The following is a 17,205-nucleotide window of genomic DNA, read 5'->3' as shown; positions in this document are numbered from 1 at the left end:
CACTCTGATACAAATGTGTGGCGATAAAGAATACAGACTGACTCACCTGTCCCATTTTGGCCAACTCAGCTTCATAAAGGAGGTGATCCAGAGCCATGAAGAAATACCCAGACTCCACCTGTGTACACTGGCGTCCTGTCATGTGACTGCGACAGCGACATTGGCCATTCTCCATGGAGCAGCTACAGAGAAGACAAATAATTTTATAATTTTGAAATAAGTTTTACTTTCCCCAAAAATCATTACTAAAAGATTACCTCCTTATAACAAGACTAATAGTGTACAGCCATGCTAACAGCTCTGTGACAGACAGTGATGCTAGCTAAATGCTAACGTCAACCTAATAACATGTTGACAAATGCTCACATACTGATGGTTAGCAAGTATATACCAAGTTCATCATTACAGTTTAGCATGTTGGTATGCTAACATTTGATAATTTCACTGTAGCTAGCACAAAGTTCAGCTGAAGCAAATAGAAATAGCATTAGTTGTTCAGGTATGTAGGACAAAGAACTGGACAAATTAAGATTTTGACTTGATGATGGCACTAGATGAAAACTATGACCAATATTATTACAATTCATCTTGAGAGGAACATGGATGAACCAAGCTTCAGAGTGGACAAATTACTTTGTTTGCCCCTGGTCCTGGAGGTAATTGACATGCACCGCTAACACAACGTGTGAAAGCTCAAAATGACGGTGTTGAGAAAGCTGAAAAATACAGTGTGCAGTTCCAGTCCATTTACTTTTAAATTATGGTGATGCTAAACATCAGGGGATCACCAAAGTCAGTGCAGTTCATTCACTGGGGGCAGTGACTGTTCAGAGAAGTTTTTTAACAATAGAGCTAAAAGTTGTTCAGATATTTCAGTCTAGATTAAAATGGTGGACTGACTGACAGACCTTCAGATCTACACTGCTTTTTCCATTATCATTAGTTGACTGAATTAGTGCACATGTTTGAATATGTGATGTCAACTGCTAGAAGATGAATTAATTAAGATTAATTAAGATTTAATGAGGTCAATACACAAAGCTGCAGCTGCTATTTGGTAATAGTAACCGTTTCTCAGTGTCATTTCTTAAAAGATAAAAACATCTCAGAGGGGTCTCCATGCTGTGTAATCTAATTTGCTATGGCCTCAGACTGAAGCTACAGCTCCACTCACTGATTGTCCAGAGCTCCTCCGATATCACACTCGCAACTTCTGCAGCCATTCAGATCGTGGCTCAGCGCCCAGTGTTCAGGCTAGAAATACAGAAGGACAGACAGAGGACAGAGTGATTGACAGACAGACACAGAGGAGATCAGAGCAACTACCCAGCAGACAGACAGACAGACAGACAGACAGACAGTCAGCTCTAGACAGACATGATGCATCACTCTCCATGCTATTATAGACTGTGGGGAGCTTCCATGGTAGTTTGACTGTCATGACTGTGTGTGAGTCATACATACTGTATCTAGCTCTCTAATCCAATAAAACAACATTCATAGCTTTGGGGTATGTCATTACTGCCCCAATCCTTTCAGTTCACTTTGTGAGACTGTCTTCTCTTTCAAAAAGAGCTGACTTGACAATGTGGATACCAGATTTTTTTTGGTCAGCTATTTTGCTTTTTATCTTAAATTTTGTGGTTTCTCTATTAGTGTTACATAAGCTTCAAGTTTCTTTTATACTGTATTCACATCAACAGACAGAACCTTACCATCCATCCATCTGCAGTGATACTGTTTTTTTTCTCTCTCTACTTTCTTAGACTTGACAGCTATTTGGAAAATTACCAAGAGAAACATGTGGTGAGGCAGATTCTTTTTATGTGTGTATTTATACTGGTAATATTACCTCTATTTAAATACACAGCAATATTAAAGGTACATGTTCTTTTCAGTAAGATTTATTAAAACATTATTTCCACTCTTGACATTATTGTTTTTAAAACGAGGCTTCACACAGCTTATCGGACATCAGGATCCACTTTCGGACCAGGTCCAAGCCCTGACCATTTTAGGACTGCTGTAACCCACGCCAACCGGACAAGCCTCAAATCCCTGGGCTAAATTTAGACACAGAGCACAGACAGGAGCTCGCATTCCTGCCTATACTATTCCTGGCTGAGTAGGTTTGGGACAAGAGGTTGAAATATAGCAGGAAGCTGATCACCACCTAAGATCATGGGGTGCTGGGCAGACAGGGTGAGAGATAAACAGGAGACAGAAACAGTAGTAGCCTAAGGTTAGCAAACGTTAGCAAGGAAAATAGAAAATATATTTTGTCCACGGTCAAATTACCACCAATATGGCTTATTGACAGGGGCAGAGAATGAATGAGAGGGAGAGAAAGACAACAGCAACAGAAAATGCAATGTGAGATTTTCCATTTAAGCCAGAAAACAAAAGTCAAGCCCAAAAAGATGCGCCATTTTCCAGTGACTTACCAGACACTGGTCACAGCTGCGTCCAGTGACAAGACGCTTGCAGAAGCAGTCTCCACTGACTGGGTCACACTGGGAGCTACCTGACACGGTTCCTCTGTGGTCACACCAGCAAGCTAGAAAGAGGAGGCACAAGGCAGGGGGCTAAAGTGAGAGTGATGATTTCTCATAGATAATGTTCAATAGTTCAAAAACAGACTGCTGCTGCTGTCAGGCAGAATTTCGAATAAATTGATTGATTGATTGATGTGATCAGTTATTACAAAGCCGAGCAGATATGGGCCAGACTTCCGCTGAGGATGTGGGGGACATGTCCCCCTCACACCACCTTCACATTTTTAGTTTGTATAATTGACTAAAATCTCTCTAAACTGTCCTCTTTCTGTTCAGTCAGATCAGATCAGACGAGGAGTCCTGGTCAGCCACCTTCAGTATCACCATGCACTCACAGTAAACTTTATGAGCAGTATTAAGTAATTTGCAGCCTTTTTAGAAAAGATGAGAATTATATATATATATATAAATTATGTTTTTTAATATAACATTAAAAACATAATTTATCATATGGAGAGAATGACAACCAATGTCATAATTTACTGTTATTTGCTGGGTGATATCAGTGCTTGATACTTGAAACTGTACCTACACCCCTGCTAGCAGGCAACTAAACACTCATCTCAGACTGGACAAACTGGGTCGGTGCAACATTTCTTTGTTTGTGTGAGCAATGATATAGAATGTACTCACGTTGGCAGCCCTGAGGGTTGTCAGCGCTGAGGCCAAAGAAGCCGGTTTTACACTTGTCGCAACGAGGGCCCTCAACATTGGCCTTGCAACGACACTGACCTCCCACCATGCCGAGGGAAGCGTCGGTGTGGCTGTCACACATCCCACCATTCTGAGATCCATCCGGGTCGCAGTCACAAGCTATGGGACAGGGAAAGTTTAATCCATTAAAATGTAAAAGTTCAATATGTGGTTTTGAGTGTTGTGAGTTTGTGTTATGATGTGTTGAAATATAATTTTATGTTGTCTGTTAATGTGATCCTAACTAATAAATAAATAATTTGAGATATTTTTGAATGGTGATCTATGGCAGTGTGGATAGCACACACACTAAAAGCATTTATCCCTGGGGACGCACTCGATTTGATTGTTAACTTATGAGCCATACGGTATGGTCAGCTGCTAGCTGTAGCATACTCTTTGACAGAGAGATATGAGAGTGGCATTCAGTGATTTCTAATGGACATCAGAGATGATGCTAAGAAAGTGTAGGTCACACTGAATCTATAAATGTCTATTATATTTGTGTGTTCCAATTTGACTGATTATGATTGAGAGGAGTACAAGTTTTAACAATAAGCAATCAGACGGTCTGGGTTTTAAAGTGCCTTAATTGCCTTCATTAGCTGCGTCACATGCACTGACGCAGCTCCAACTGCTGACTGTGATGATAAGTGGGCCAAATCAATGGCCAAACTACAATAACTAACCATTTGTGGTCCCTTTAACCTCACACAATATCTCTGCCTCACTGCTGGCAGCAGTCACACACATATTCTTCTATTAGTAGACGTTCTAAGATATTCTCTAATAAGGAACACAAACACACACTCACCTATGCAGACTCGTGGGTCCCTTATATCCTTGATAGGGTCTTTGTAGTAGAAAGGTTTGCACATCTCACAGTTGCGTCCCATGGTGTTGTGCTGACAGTCATCGCACACTCCTCCACTGATGTTACCGGTGGCCAAATATACCGCCATGTCAAAGTGGCACGCGGTTCGAGTGGCCATTACAGTTACACTCTGCAGTTATTATTAACAAATTATTGCAAAAAAATTAGTCATTGCTGACATTATGTTACTGTTTTTTCACTTTCTCGTGGCAGTATATATATGACCTTTTTTTTGCATTAATACTCATTGGCTGACTGTCTTTAGAGAAAAGGTTCAGATGTATTTGCATTACAATGAATCTCTCCTGTGCTTCCTCTCCTGTACTCACTCTTGCAGGCGTTGGTGTTGCGTCCTTCAGCTGGTCTCCAGGGCAGGTCATTATGGAAGTCATCGCATTGCTCACAGTTCAAACCTTTGGTGTTATGGTTACACACACACCTGCCGTGAACCTTAAAAAGAGACGAGTAGGAGGGAGACTTACAGCAATCTTGAAAGCTTTAAATATATGACAGTAAATTACAGAGGGATATTTTTTTTGGGGGGGTGCTAATTAAAGGTCTGGACTGTAAGTGATTCCCATCACTCACCATTCCTTCTATATCATCCCTGATGCCATCGATGGGGGCACACTCTGAGGCGTGGCCATAGCAAAAGCAGTTTCCACGTACAACGAGCTCATATATGGCGTAGTAATACTTCTCTTTTATTTCTGCTCTGGGGTCCAACAGGTTGTCTCCCAGTGTGTGAAGCTTGGTGAAGTTCACTCTCAAGTTGGTGATCTTTAGCTGGTCTGATGAGAGGAAGGCATGAAGAGAATAAGTGGGGCACATATTCATATGTCCTATATGCTGTTGATTTAACTAAAACATTTAATGGTCATACATGTGTTTATTAAGGGTCACTCTTGCAGGTGTTCAGATTTTTGAACAGCCCCTCAAAGAGCAGAACTTATTCCACCAAACTTCCCCCGTAACCATTTGCTGTAAATGGCCGGTGAGGGAATGATAAAAGCAAGGCACCATTCAAATGAAGCTGTGACTTTCAAGTAAATTTCCAGGATGGAAAATCCTAAAATGATGGACAATAATGGAATGTGTTGTTGAAACGGTTCTTCCCACATCCTGCCCCCTCACCCTCTCAAACTACTTGAGAGAGAGTCTGTACTAGGGAGTAAGATAACCTCATTCCAGGATGATTTGTCTCATATCCTTGTCAATCTGCTGGAACAGTAGTGGATGAAACACCCTCTGCTGTTACAGTCCAGCTGTTCACCAGTAGCAGTCAACACACACACATGCGCCCACACACACACACACACACACACACACACACACACACACACACACACACACACACACACACACACACAGACCACATGCAAAATAATGCTTATACACCTAAAATACACACACCAACTTACTTTCCACACATTTTTCCTTCTTTGAGACATAAATTACTGGCACTGATATGTTTCCAGAGGGTCTACTTTCCCAAACAGCAGAGGAAATGTGCCTGTGACTTAAAGTAACACTAATGTTAGGCCCAGAATGAATACAATTTATAAACAATACTACTGACTTTAAAAACACAAAAAACAAGCCTATATTTTGGAGTCTATATTATTTGGATTAGTAAATGAGGCAGAAAATGGTATGGTAATCTTAGCATAAATTCATATCACCATCATTATCAACATGATGATTATAATTATGATGATTATAAGCATTCATAATTGAGCATCAGAGCAACTGAATCCGCTTTCCAAACCGTTCTTCCCCACAAAAAAAGAAAATATCTCGGTCATGACCAGCATTTGAAAACTTGTAGCTTCCTGAGTTTCCAGTCATTTGAAATGCTGCTGGAGTTGAAGCAGCAGTGTTACAACAAGACAGATGAAATGTTTCATGGAAGGATCTTCCTCCAAACTCTGACCCTGCCCGCTCACTTTATCTGCAGTAACAGAATCCCACTCTGACAGAAAGGAGCTAATCCCTCCAACTCCACTACACTATGACAGTGTCTGTTTCTCCTCATGCAGTAATAGCAGACTAGAGAGGAGTCCTCCAGATCAGCCAGCAGCTATTGCAGCAGCCAAACAGCAGCTTTCAGCAGGCCAAGGGCTGAAACTGAGACTGACATATTACCAGCTCTATCTAACTGAACTTATGCAATCTCTTTTACAGTTTAAAACAGAATGTGAAAGCAGTGTGTTTCCTGCATGACTGTAACGAGTAAAGAGACTTCTGGAAAACAGGCATTTACATAAAGAAGTGTCTGTGAGGCTGCTTTGCTTTGAGCTAAACGCTAACGTCAGATGCTGATGTTTGACTGGTATAACTGTCATCCTAAAAAAATCATAGCTAAAATTATTACTTCTTTATAACAACACTCTGAGTCTACAGCCATACCAGCAGCTCTAAAGGCCGTGCTTAGGCAAAGCAGTGCTTTCACTAATATCAGCAAAATAACAGGTTTATGACAGTGCTATCACACTGATGATTTGCAGGCAATATTGAATAAGTTCGTCATCTCAAGTTTTGTATTTTAGCATGCTAACATTTGCTTAGTTTTTAGCAATAAACACAAAGTACAGTTGAGGCTGATGAGAATGTCATTACTTATGCAGGTATTTAGTCAAAAACTAAAGTAATGGATGCACTGAAATGTTGACACACCACCAAAACCATTAGGATTCATCTTCAAGGCACCATGAAGGTTTGACAGACCAACATTACTGTCATCTGTGCCAAGTTGCTAGCATGGCTAAAATGTACTTGAAAATGGTCCTTTGGTCACATTGTCACCTCATTCTGACCATATTTAACTCTTTTATTAAAACACATTTATTGGTGTCAGTGACGAAATGAATCCACTCCCCATAAATACCAATAACCATACATATTTCTGCACAAAAACCTCTGGTAATATAACAAATACAAATTTGATTGAAATTAGCCTTTTCTAATTCATAATATTTATTTGTTCTCCACTGAGCCTCCCTGATGTGCTTCCTCTAAGGCTGTGCTTCACCAACAAAAGGCTCTGATCATTGGGTTATAGATGGTTATGATGAGGATCAGGCTCATTATGGCCAGTCAAGGAGGCAGAATATGTACTGAAGGTTGCCTGAAAGGCTAAATTCAGCACAAAATGTCCCTTTAAGTGATGGAGAAACAAAAAAAGCTACACAAGAAAAACGACATTGGATGGTGATTCATCATCTTGACAGTAAATATGGATTGTTCAGCTGTTAGAGGGTCAGGGGTCTAGTTACATTGAGATATTAAACAAGAGAACAAGTCAACCTCTGCTGCTGCATTGGAAACTAAGCTCAGGTTTCTGGGAAAAGCTCTCATGTCCTGCCAGTCTAAACATGAGGGCTAGGACAGTGAGGCTGTGTGGGAGAGAAACAGCTGCTTTTCACATCCCTCCTTGCCTTCCACACAGCAGGGCCATGTTTCACACCCCAGAGAGACAGGCTGTTGCTGTCCATAATGTGTCTCAGCTGGATAACAAGAGCTAACTGTGCCTGCTGAAGTTTGATTTATGGTGACAAATGTGAATATGAATCAGAAAAGAACAGAAATTAATTTTCTGTGGAATAAGTCTTATCTGTGTAGGATTTCCTATATTACAGGCTTGGTTAATACTATCATAGGTATGATGCATTTTGTGATATCTTTTTAATAATGTAATAAAAATGTATTTTTACAATAGGCACTAGTCTTCAACATGCTGTTAAAACTTGCCTTGAGTTAAGGCAACTTGAAAAGGTGCACAGTAACACTGACACACTATCATGGACACTAGTAAGTTAACTGATATTATTTCACACTTCATGAATAATAAAAAGAAACAGGGTACAGGGGTATTATGACTGTCCAACCTGACCTTGACTTTATTCATCACAATGTAGTGAACCATCATGCTGCTGTTAAAAATATGTGTGTGTGAGTGTGACCTACTCTGGATGTTTGGGCTGTATGGATCCTCAATCCTGATGGCTGGATCCAACACTCTGTAGATGACCTAGGCCAGAGAATATGTATTATACACACACACTACAAATTTGAACTGAGATTTGTTGATTTAAGAAACTGGCAACTTGTGCAGCATGAGTCTAAATTGCACTAGTGAACGCCATATATTGTGGTAAGCAAACTTGAGCACAGAAGATGGTGGTTGTGATTTTTCTTGTTATTTAGGGTTATCTGTTTTTTTTCTCTTGGTATGTTGCAGCACGGACAGGTTTTTCTTGTCTTTTTGATTAACACTGCTTTCAAAAGTCAATAAAATGGTCATTAGCTCAAGGATTGAACTGTAAACTGGAGTGTGATGTGCTTAAATCAAGGCTTCAAGGGAGTGGTTTGACATTTTAGACTCAAGAATTGATATAACATTCAAGTCTGTGGGATAAATATGCCTGTTAAATGTAAGTTAGCATAAAGACTGGAAGCATGGATTAACAGCTGGCCTGGCTCTGATAATAAAATCTGCCAACCTCACCTTTAAATTTGATTTAATTACCACATTATATCTCTTTCACTTACACATACCTACTGAAAAAGTGAAAAATTGGCAAATTAAAAAAATCTTCAAAAGAGCTAGACTGGCTGTATCCCCCTGCTTACGGGGTGGGGAAGTTTGATTGATAAGTTTGTTTAGAGGGAGATGAGTTTAACAGCTCTTGTTACATGCATGTGCAGTGCAACTCTGAGTGATTATGCAGAGAGTGAAGTTAAGAACTTCTGTGGTTTTTCTGTTTTGGGTAATTGAAAATTGCAAGAACGCACTGTCTGAGAAAATTATTGTTGTCAAAATGGCAGCCTCTGAGCTCCCTCTTCTTCTTAGGGAAGAGGGAGTAGTCTGAGGGTGGCAAATCATGCCAATAGGGCAGGTATTACACAAGTTCAAATGCATAGTGTGGTTAGACACGAGAGTGGTGTTAAACTTTCTTAGCAGGAAAGCAAATAAGCATAGACTGTAAGCATGCAGCATGTGTAATGCCAGAAACATTATGTGTAAAATTTTGCATCCAAAAATTTTAGAACAAGAAAAGAAAACACCTTAGTTATTGTTATTCCTTTGATCAATCACTCACCTCTCCCTCTGTTGATGGCTCAATGTCAGAATAGCGCGACTCACAGATGACATCATTAATGTTATGCAAAGAACCCTGGGAGACGCCGGGAAAGGCAGCAGCACAGTCGTGAGCAAAGTAGCGGTAGATCTGCCAGGTGCGACCAAAATCCGCTGACCGTTCAATCAGCATGGCTGCTGGACGGAAAGTCTGCAACACGCAACACATTTTCAATCAGAATAATTACAGCAAAGAACAACACAATCAAAGCTGCACGGAATTCTTTTCAGCTGCTTGTAGAAGGTTAAGCAGATGAAACAGTAACAGCTTTTACTTTACCTTGAAGGTCATAATCAAGTGAGTGAAATGAAACTCTGCTTCCAGATCCAGTTGGATATAGACATCCGACTTTCCTGGGAGAGACAGACACACAGAGAGAACAATACAGAGAGATGTTGTGTTTACTGGTAACTTTTCTTTTTACAGCTCATGACTTTGGTTAGTTTAATACTTGATAAACCATTGGTACTCATTTCCACCTATATCATTAGTTTTTGACGGATGAATGACGGCAGTAAGTGAAGTAGCAACCGTGCCTTTAGCTTGAGGAATGGCATCTTGACAGGAAAAGACATTCAGACTTGGCAGGAGAAATGTAGCGAGCAAGTCGGAAAAGCCCACACACTTCCTGAGTTGTAGAGCACCAAATGTTCTGAAAGGCCACTTTACTCTGAGGACTACTTTCACTCGTGTTCTCTGTGTCTTGTATTACTTGTACAGTACAAAGCCAAGAGGACTTTCCCACTCCTGCATACTAATACAAGCACACAACACCACATGAGTTTTATATCTTACAGCTTAACATTCTGTGTAACCCAGTAACTTTTAAACTAGTAATATGAGGACAAACCACAACACAGCTCTTTCATACACATCAAAACTGTTTTGATGCCTACTCAGTTACATGTTGCTGTAAACAGGTGCCAACACACATCCATGTATCCTGGGGAATCACCTTTTCAACATTTACAACTTGCAGGTAATGACAGTGTGCATGTATGGACTGAAACATCAGGTTAATGTAGTCAGTTCAAATGATTAACAGTGTGTGGATTTCCTTGATGGCAGTAAAAGCCCAAACCAGAGGTGGAGAGCATTATGAAGCAGAAGGACAAGTGCAGTGATTGTATCTATTAAAGCTGTACTGATAATTATTTCTTGTATAAGAGGCTCAAATGTGTAATGTGTTGTTCCTGGTCAGAGTATCACCTGACTCTGCTGCTCCCCACAACTATATGGAACCCCTGTAGCATCTCTCAGCTCAATGTTGTGGTCTTACAGTCCACGTGTGTAGGTGTACAGATTTAGTAGCTAGCTCATTTTGCTAACCAAGTGGCTTTCCAACTACAACAACAAATGCAACAATCAATCAACCACAAATCAACAGTTGATAAGGCACAGGAAGGGGAGAGAGGGAAGGGTGTGACCCAGTTGGAGAATGTAAAAAGGAAGAAGGAGATGAGAATTCAAAGAGTAAAGTGTGGGCCTTTCTAATAGAGCAGTTTTTAGGTAAGTACTCAAATGTAATGAAAAAGACAGACACACACACAATCAATATACAGAGAATACACTATTTGGCTGACACTAAGTTGTAGAAGTTGTAGTGTCTTATAATGTTTGCATATATGCATGCAGCCCCAGGAAATGGCCACTCAGATTAGTTAGTGCACACAATCAAACCACTGTAATCCATATCAAATAGGCCTACTGTGCACACTGCCACACTCACCATGGAAATGCCACACAGATGCCATGGAAAAGGCAGCAGCAACCAGGAGTAAAAATAATCACTACACTTCCTGTCCCCCTTCTTCTTCTGTTTCTCTGTTCTATTCTGGGTCTGGTGGTGATGCACAGTGCTATCAACAGCACTCCATTACAGTATCATGACTCACAAACAGATGAAATGAGTTCAAATGAGCCTTGTGTCCAATGTGCTACTCCACACAGAGCTTTACAGTCACTCGTTGTGATGAGGATTAATGAACACCTGGAAATACAGTTTAACTCTGTCCCTCAGTCCTGACTACTGTCCTTCACTCTGTCTTCATTATTCCATAGACTCTCCCTTTCAACTCTCCATCAGAGTTTTAACTTTTCTGCTTCCCCTGTCATCTCCTTTTCCTGTCTCTGTTCAGACGCCAGACCTACTCTGTTATTAAGCCCATCTGTAGCTGGTCAGAGGATGTTGGCCACAGTCCGTGTGTGTGTATGTGCTTGGGTTCAAACTTAATACTGCTTTTAAAGTTCTCCATAACTATTAGTTGCTTGCTTCTTGTGGTTTAAATAAACTTTTAGGATCTTGTTCTTTTTTTCCCCTTTTCTGACTAAATTATTTCTTCTCAAGGACATCCACCACCTCATCTTATTATATCCTTTCATTATATCCTCTCTACCCTGCCTCCATTCTTCTTATTAATAGCTCTAACTATGCATTCAAGTAGAGGCCATATTAATTTAGTCATACTACCAACTTTAGCAAGGCTGAATTGAAATATTAGTATGAGCAGTTTCTTACTGTTGTTACTGCTTTTAAGAGCAATTCAAAGAAATTGCTTCAGTAGCTTTAATTAACGGTTCAGTGCAAATGTGCCACCATGTCCAAGCACATTGACCTCTCAGTCATGGGCATTTAATTAAGTTGGCCACATCATTTTCAGAAATCACATCAGTTGACTATTCAAGCACAATTATTTAGCATACAGTTACAGAAAAGATTTCAATTAATTCTACCTCAAAAAGAGAGTTAAGTTAAAAGAAGAGAGAGAACATGCTACCACTAACAGTGCTAACATGCTGAAGTTTAGCTGGTATTGATTTATACCATGTTCACCATCTTAGAGTGTTAGTATGCTGACGCATTGTAGCACCAAACACAAAGTACTTTGGCTGCTAGTTTTGCAGGAATTTGGTCAAAAAACAAAATAATGGACAGATTGAAGAATTTGACTTTTAGAATCAGAAAAGTTTAGAGATTACCAATGTGATTACAACTCATGTTGAAGGGGAACATGAATGTGAGCACCAAATTTCATGGAAATCCATCCAAGAGACATTTCTCAAAAAACACAAATGTATTCCATCGCGGGCGGTGTTAAAGGAGGGGTAAGAACTGGGCCACACTCTCTGGGAACCATGGATACCTCTACCATTTTGTTTCACATTCTTTCTAACAGTTGTTGAGATATTTCACTAAAAGCTTAAAATGTCAACACTAATAAAATTCCAAGGATTGGTAGACTGTTCCTCTGGGGAACACACATGTTTGTACTTTGTGGCAATTCATCCAATAGTCCCTGAGATACTTGGTTGGTTGAGATAAAACCAACTGACACTGGCATCTCTAGAGTCATGCTGTTATCCTGGGTCAAATGCCAAATTCGCACGTAGCTAGTTTTGGAACATATACCTGAGACTGACATGTAGCCATTATCATCACTGTTATTATCAGTGGTAACAAAGATTGTTTGTTGTGAAACTGGAGTTGTTTTGCATTAGTTTGACATGAGGATTGTGCACATTGTTAGTCATTGCAGAACACAGGTGACCACCAAGTCTTCTCACCATTCTCAGACTGCCACCAGGACTTCTTGCGGTGAGGTTTGAAGGTGGTGATGACATTCTCTATCCTGTGATTGATAGTGTTGTAGACAGGGTCATATGGCCGTCTGGAGTCACAGTCGAAACACTTCTTCTCATCCTTCAGCGAGACAGGAAAAGGTCAGTGCAACAGGGTCAAAGGAGAGAGTTGAGGGGTCAATGAGAAACCCAGAAGCACACAGAGAATGCAGACATTCTCCTTTACACAGTATCACATATATATTCAAATCACACATGCACTGACCTGAAGATGACTGACAATGCAGTAAGGCTCTTTTCTCCTCATCCCACATGTGGATGAGGCCTTCAGGTTCTTCTCTCGCCCAACCAGCAAGTCCCCCGTTGCCGGGTAGCAACTGCCATGAGCACAGCCGTGGCTGTGGTCAGGCTCCTGGCCAACTACAGCAGCCAGGGCTTGGAGGAGACAGGAAATGAATTACAGTCAACAGGAAAAAAAACAGCACAGAGTGGCTAATACAGAATCCATTCACAAGCCTGTACTAGCACATTAAAATCAAGAGTGAAATCAGTACACTTATTTTGGTCCTATAAAAAGAGACAACATCAAAAGCTCTTATCGCTTCCTGAGGATGAAAGTCTCCAGGATGTGAAGTACTACACAAAAATCAAGGACTAGATTTGTGTTTTTTTATTACACAGACTCAGTTCTTCACAGTGCTTTGTCTATCAAAGACACTGTATCACTGACATAAAGAGGTAAACAAAGAAGAAAAAGCAGACAACCTGTGAGAGGAATTCACAGCAACACTATTATATTTTATACTTTACACTCTACTCAGCCCGCTTGCCTATATTCTATATTTATCAGTTATTTAGTTGAATTAGTCATTTCTTTCATGGACTTTAGACATTCTAACAGGATTTATCAGTCTTTTCTGTGGAATGGAAAACGACCAAAATAGCACTTGTAAATGGGTGTTTCCACCACAAAGAGCATCTCCCTGGTATGTATGAGGACAGAGCCTCATTCTCCATCTACCTCTGATTTAATCATCCTCAGAGATCTCATCCCCTTATCATACTTTCAAAATGTAAGGTATAAACGTCATTTCAGATGAATGTACTGTATGAATATATTTAGAAGAACCAAGAGAGGACAGCCAAAACACAAATTCTTTAAAAAGACTGGGTTGGGATCCTTTGTCTATGACTTTTAAAGAGTAACTTCACACCCTCTGACTTGTCTTGTTTTGCTGACCTCCAGTGGTTTAACTTCTGACCTGCTGCAGTGACGTTCAGGTGTACTGCAGGATACTGAGACATCATGGTTGACCGCACCCAACCACATCCCTTATTCATGCAGGGTGTGGTCAGAGGTGAAACAGGCTTGAAACTTTTCAACCAGTGAGGGCAGCAAAACACTGCTGTTCAACCTGGTGTTATGTTTTATTCTTTACAGACAGATCAAACACTGCACCTTTGCTCTCTGTCTCTGTCTCTGTCTCTGTCTCTGTCTCTCATTCCAAACAGCCATGGCAGATGGCTGCCAACCCTGAGTCCAGATCTGCTTAAAGTTTCTGTCTCTTAAAAGGAAGTTTTTCCTCTCATACAGTAAAGCCTTGTTTTGATGTAAAATCTGGTGGTAACATTGGACAGGGATCTAAGTAACTCAACTGCAGAGACTGTGATCCTGTCAGTTTAAGATACTAAATTGTTTCTGGCAGGTTTTGTTTAAGGACTTGAAGACTACTGGGAGACCAGCATTGTTTTATGTCACCTCACAACATTTGTGACAGGATTATTAAGTTAGGCTTTTAAAAAAGAAATCTTTAATCTTTAAGCACATACTATTTCATTTTAACCTCCTATTAATTAGACCTAATGTGAGGCACTTAAACCAGTAATAGCCATATTTGTATATTATCCTTTTTGTGGTCATCAAAGGGCAAATCATATCATATCTGTCAAGTTTTAAAGTTTTTTGGGAAAAAAGAACATTTTCTACATACTTCTTGCATGGAAGCCTCATAAAGGTCATGGACCACAGGGTATGAGGGGCCTATTGGGTTGGACACTGGCCTCTGCATCTATACAGCTACTGCTTGATCGAGAGCTGATTCAATGTTGAGACAACATCCAGTGGGAGGGGGATTATCTTAAAGCAACCCTGCAGGTTAACAGGCTCTGCTGTCTGCAGGGGTCTCAAAGAACTGACCTGACCAAGGGGCCCCAGCTACAGGCTAAATCTGAAAACTAACCCATGCAGGTCATACAGAGGTCAGCTTAGACCTGTAATGGTTGGAAGTATAAGATCTGGGAGATGAATGACACCTCCAGATGACATCACATAAAATAAAATGAAAAAAGCTTGTTTTTATGAAGAGATAGCATGTCTGTCTATGATACAGCACTGGAGCCTTGGTGTGACTGAGTAGCCGTGTTATGTGTGGGAGTTAAAATAAACCTTATAAACTTTCACTGGACATCTTGATGAGAATTTCTCCTCCTACACATCTCTGGAACCTGTATAGTCTGTGTGTGTGTGTGTGTGTTGCTAGGAAGAAATTTGGAGAATGGAGACCCAGGAGTCTTGCCTCAATCTATGGTCTGTCCACAACAGGTATTTCTCATCCTCGCTCCATACTGTATGTATACAGCACATTCTACATGGCAACATGTATCGTGTAAACACTACTACACTGTGAATCAAAGTAACAGGGTTTATATTCACATTCCCCAAAAAATAAAAAGGTGAAGGCACAGTCTTTTCCTGCATCAGTCCTTCATATCACATTCACACTTTTGCAGCACAAACACACAGCACAGCAGGCATGTTATTGTACAAAGAATAATTTAATTTGAACAAACAAAAACCAGTTATATGCTCAGTAAATTATACATAGTAACTATTCTCGGTTTTACTGAGCTCTTCTCTCTTAACATCCCTGCTCACTTGCTCTTTGAAATTCAAATCTGGTTAGCAAGCTAACTTCTGCCATATAACCAAGAGATAACTCTGCTAGTTGGATGATGAGATAAAAAAAATAGGGATCACTTTTTTTGGGAGCACTCCAATCACTTAGCTGTGCAGGAAGTATCAGATTAGCCTACTAACAGCTGTGCTTAGTTAGCTTCTATAGCTTATCTGACAGAGGTTAGCTACAGTAGCTAGTACAGAATAACTTACCCTCAGGACTGAGGCACAGATATACAGTATAAGGCAGTTCAGGACCAGCAACCAACATTACAAACACTTACTGCCGGCAGTCTGACATGACTTGAGTCATTTTTTGTGTATTAATGGTATTAACACACTGCCTCATTTTGGCTCTTCATTAATACTCTCAAGAGGATATTTTCATCTAAATGGCTTCCCTCATACACTGTAACTCTCAAATTATTATTTAAATGCTAAAAGTACACCTCTAAGGAACGTCTCTCATTCCTTAGGTACCTTAGGTGTAACCTTTAGCATTTGAAAAACCTCTGTAAATATCCAGATTAGCACTTCTCAGAGTCCAAACTCTTGAAAACAGTATATCTGTTCTTGAGATACAGAATGAAAAAGATGCACTTGACTTGTCTCTCACTTGAAGACTTGAATAATATTGATGGGCTGTTACTGAACAGTTGGGAGCCTGCCATGATGTCAGCCTTCTTTATAATTGGATGCCTCTGCTGCCTACACACTGTACAATCATGAGATTTCATAACTTTTTAATGCTGACAGGCATGAGTTGTTGCTGGTTGCTGTATCTGCCAGTGCCTTGATGCTCTCTGCAGGTCTACATTCATTGATTAAAGCTGACAGAGACATGGCATTATGAGGTCCTGACGCTGCTATGAAGTCATGACAGGAAGCCTTCTGGGAACAGTGCGGAGGAGGAGTTCACATGGACACTCACAGACACACACATACACAATCTTGACACACACTCTAGAGGAAACCTGTGTTTGCCTGGCATCTGGACAGGTCTCACGTTGGTGCCAGCACCAAGTAGATATGAGGTTAGCATAGTGTGGGTCACAAACACACAGGCCTATAGAGGCCCATGTGTGCACCTGTGCCTATACACAACCCCCCCCCCCAAAAAAAAAACACTCACACACATATACACATACACATTCATAATTCATTCATTCATAATTATAGTATTAGGATTCATTTTGCACATAACTGACATTCAAACCCAACAAACACATTTCCTTACACGCGTTTCATTTTTCAAGTGAATGCAAGCATCAAGTATGTACTTGTTGAGTACAAGACAGACACCTATTAAAGGATTTGTTCAAGTACTATCTGAGCTCCTTAACACTTATCATTATCAGCAGAGACAACAACTGACATAATGGTTCATGATAAAATAGTCCTGAGGTC

General features: G+C 40.3%; 1 protein-coding gene across 1 annotated transcript in view; it reads right to left on the bottom strand.

Moving 5' to 3' along the window:
* lamb2 (laminin, beta 2 (laminin S)) overlaps positions 1–17,205 on the bottom strand; it is a 45,857-nt gene that overhangs the window by 15,558 nt on the left and 13,094 nt on the right. Inside the window, 13 exon segments of the mRNA XM_018678764.2 lie at positions 47–182; positions 1,175–1,254; positions 2,445–2,557; positions 3,189–3,368; positions 4,063–4,225; positions 4,227–4,252; positions 4,452–4,572; positions 4,711–4,913; positions 8,089–8,152; positions 9,225–9,413; positions 9,543–9,616; positions 12,828–12,963; positions 13,108–13,277. Of these exon segments, the coding sequence (XP_018534280.1) occupies positions 47–182; positions 1,175–1,254; positions 2,445–2,557; positions 3,189–3,368; positions 4,063–4,225; positions 4,227–4,252; positions 4,452–4,572; positions 4,711–4,913; positions 8,089–8,152; positions 9,225–9,413; positions 9,543–9,616; positions 12,828–12,963; positions 13,108–13,277 (1,655 nt within the window).

The sequence above is a fragment of the Lates calcarifer genome, linkage group LG6 (genome assembly GCF_001640805.2).
Source record: "Lates calcarifer isolate ASB-BC8 linkage group LG6, TLL_Latcal_v3, whole genome shotgun sequence".
NCBI classification, from domain to species: Eukaryota; Metazoa; Chordata; class Actinopteri; family Centropomidae; genus Lates; species Lates calcarifer.
This window is presented reverse-complemented; position numbering and strand designations above follow the sequence as displayed.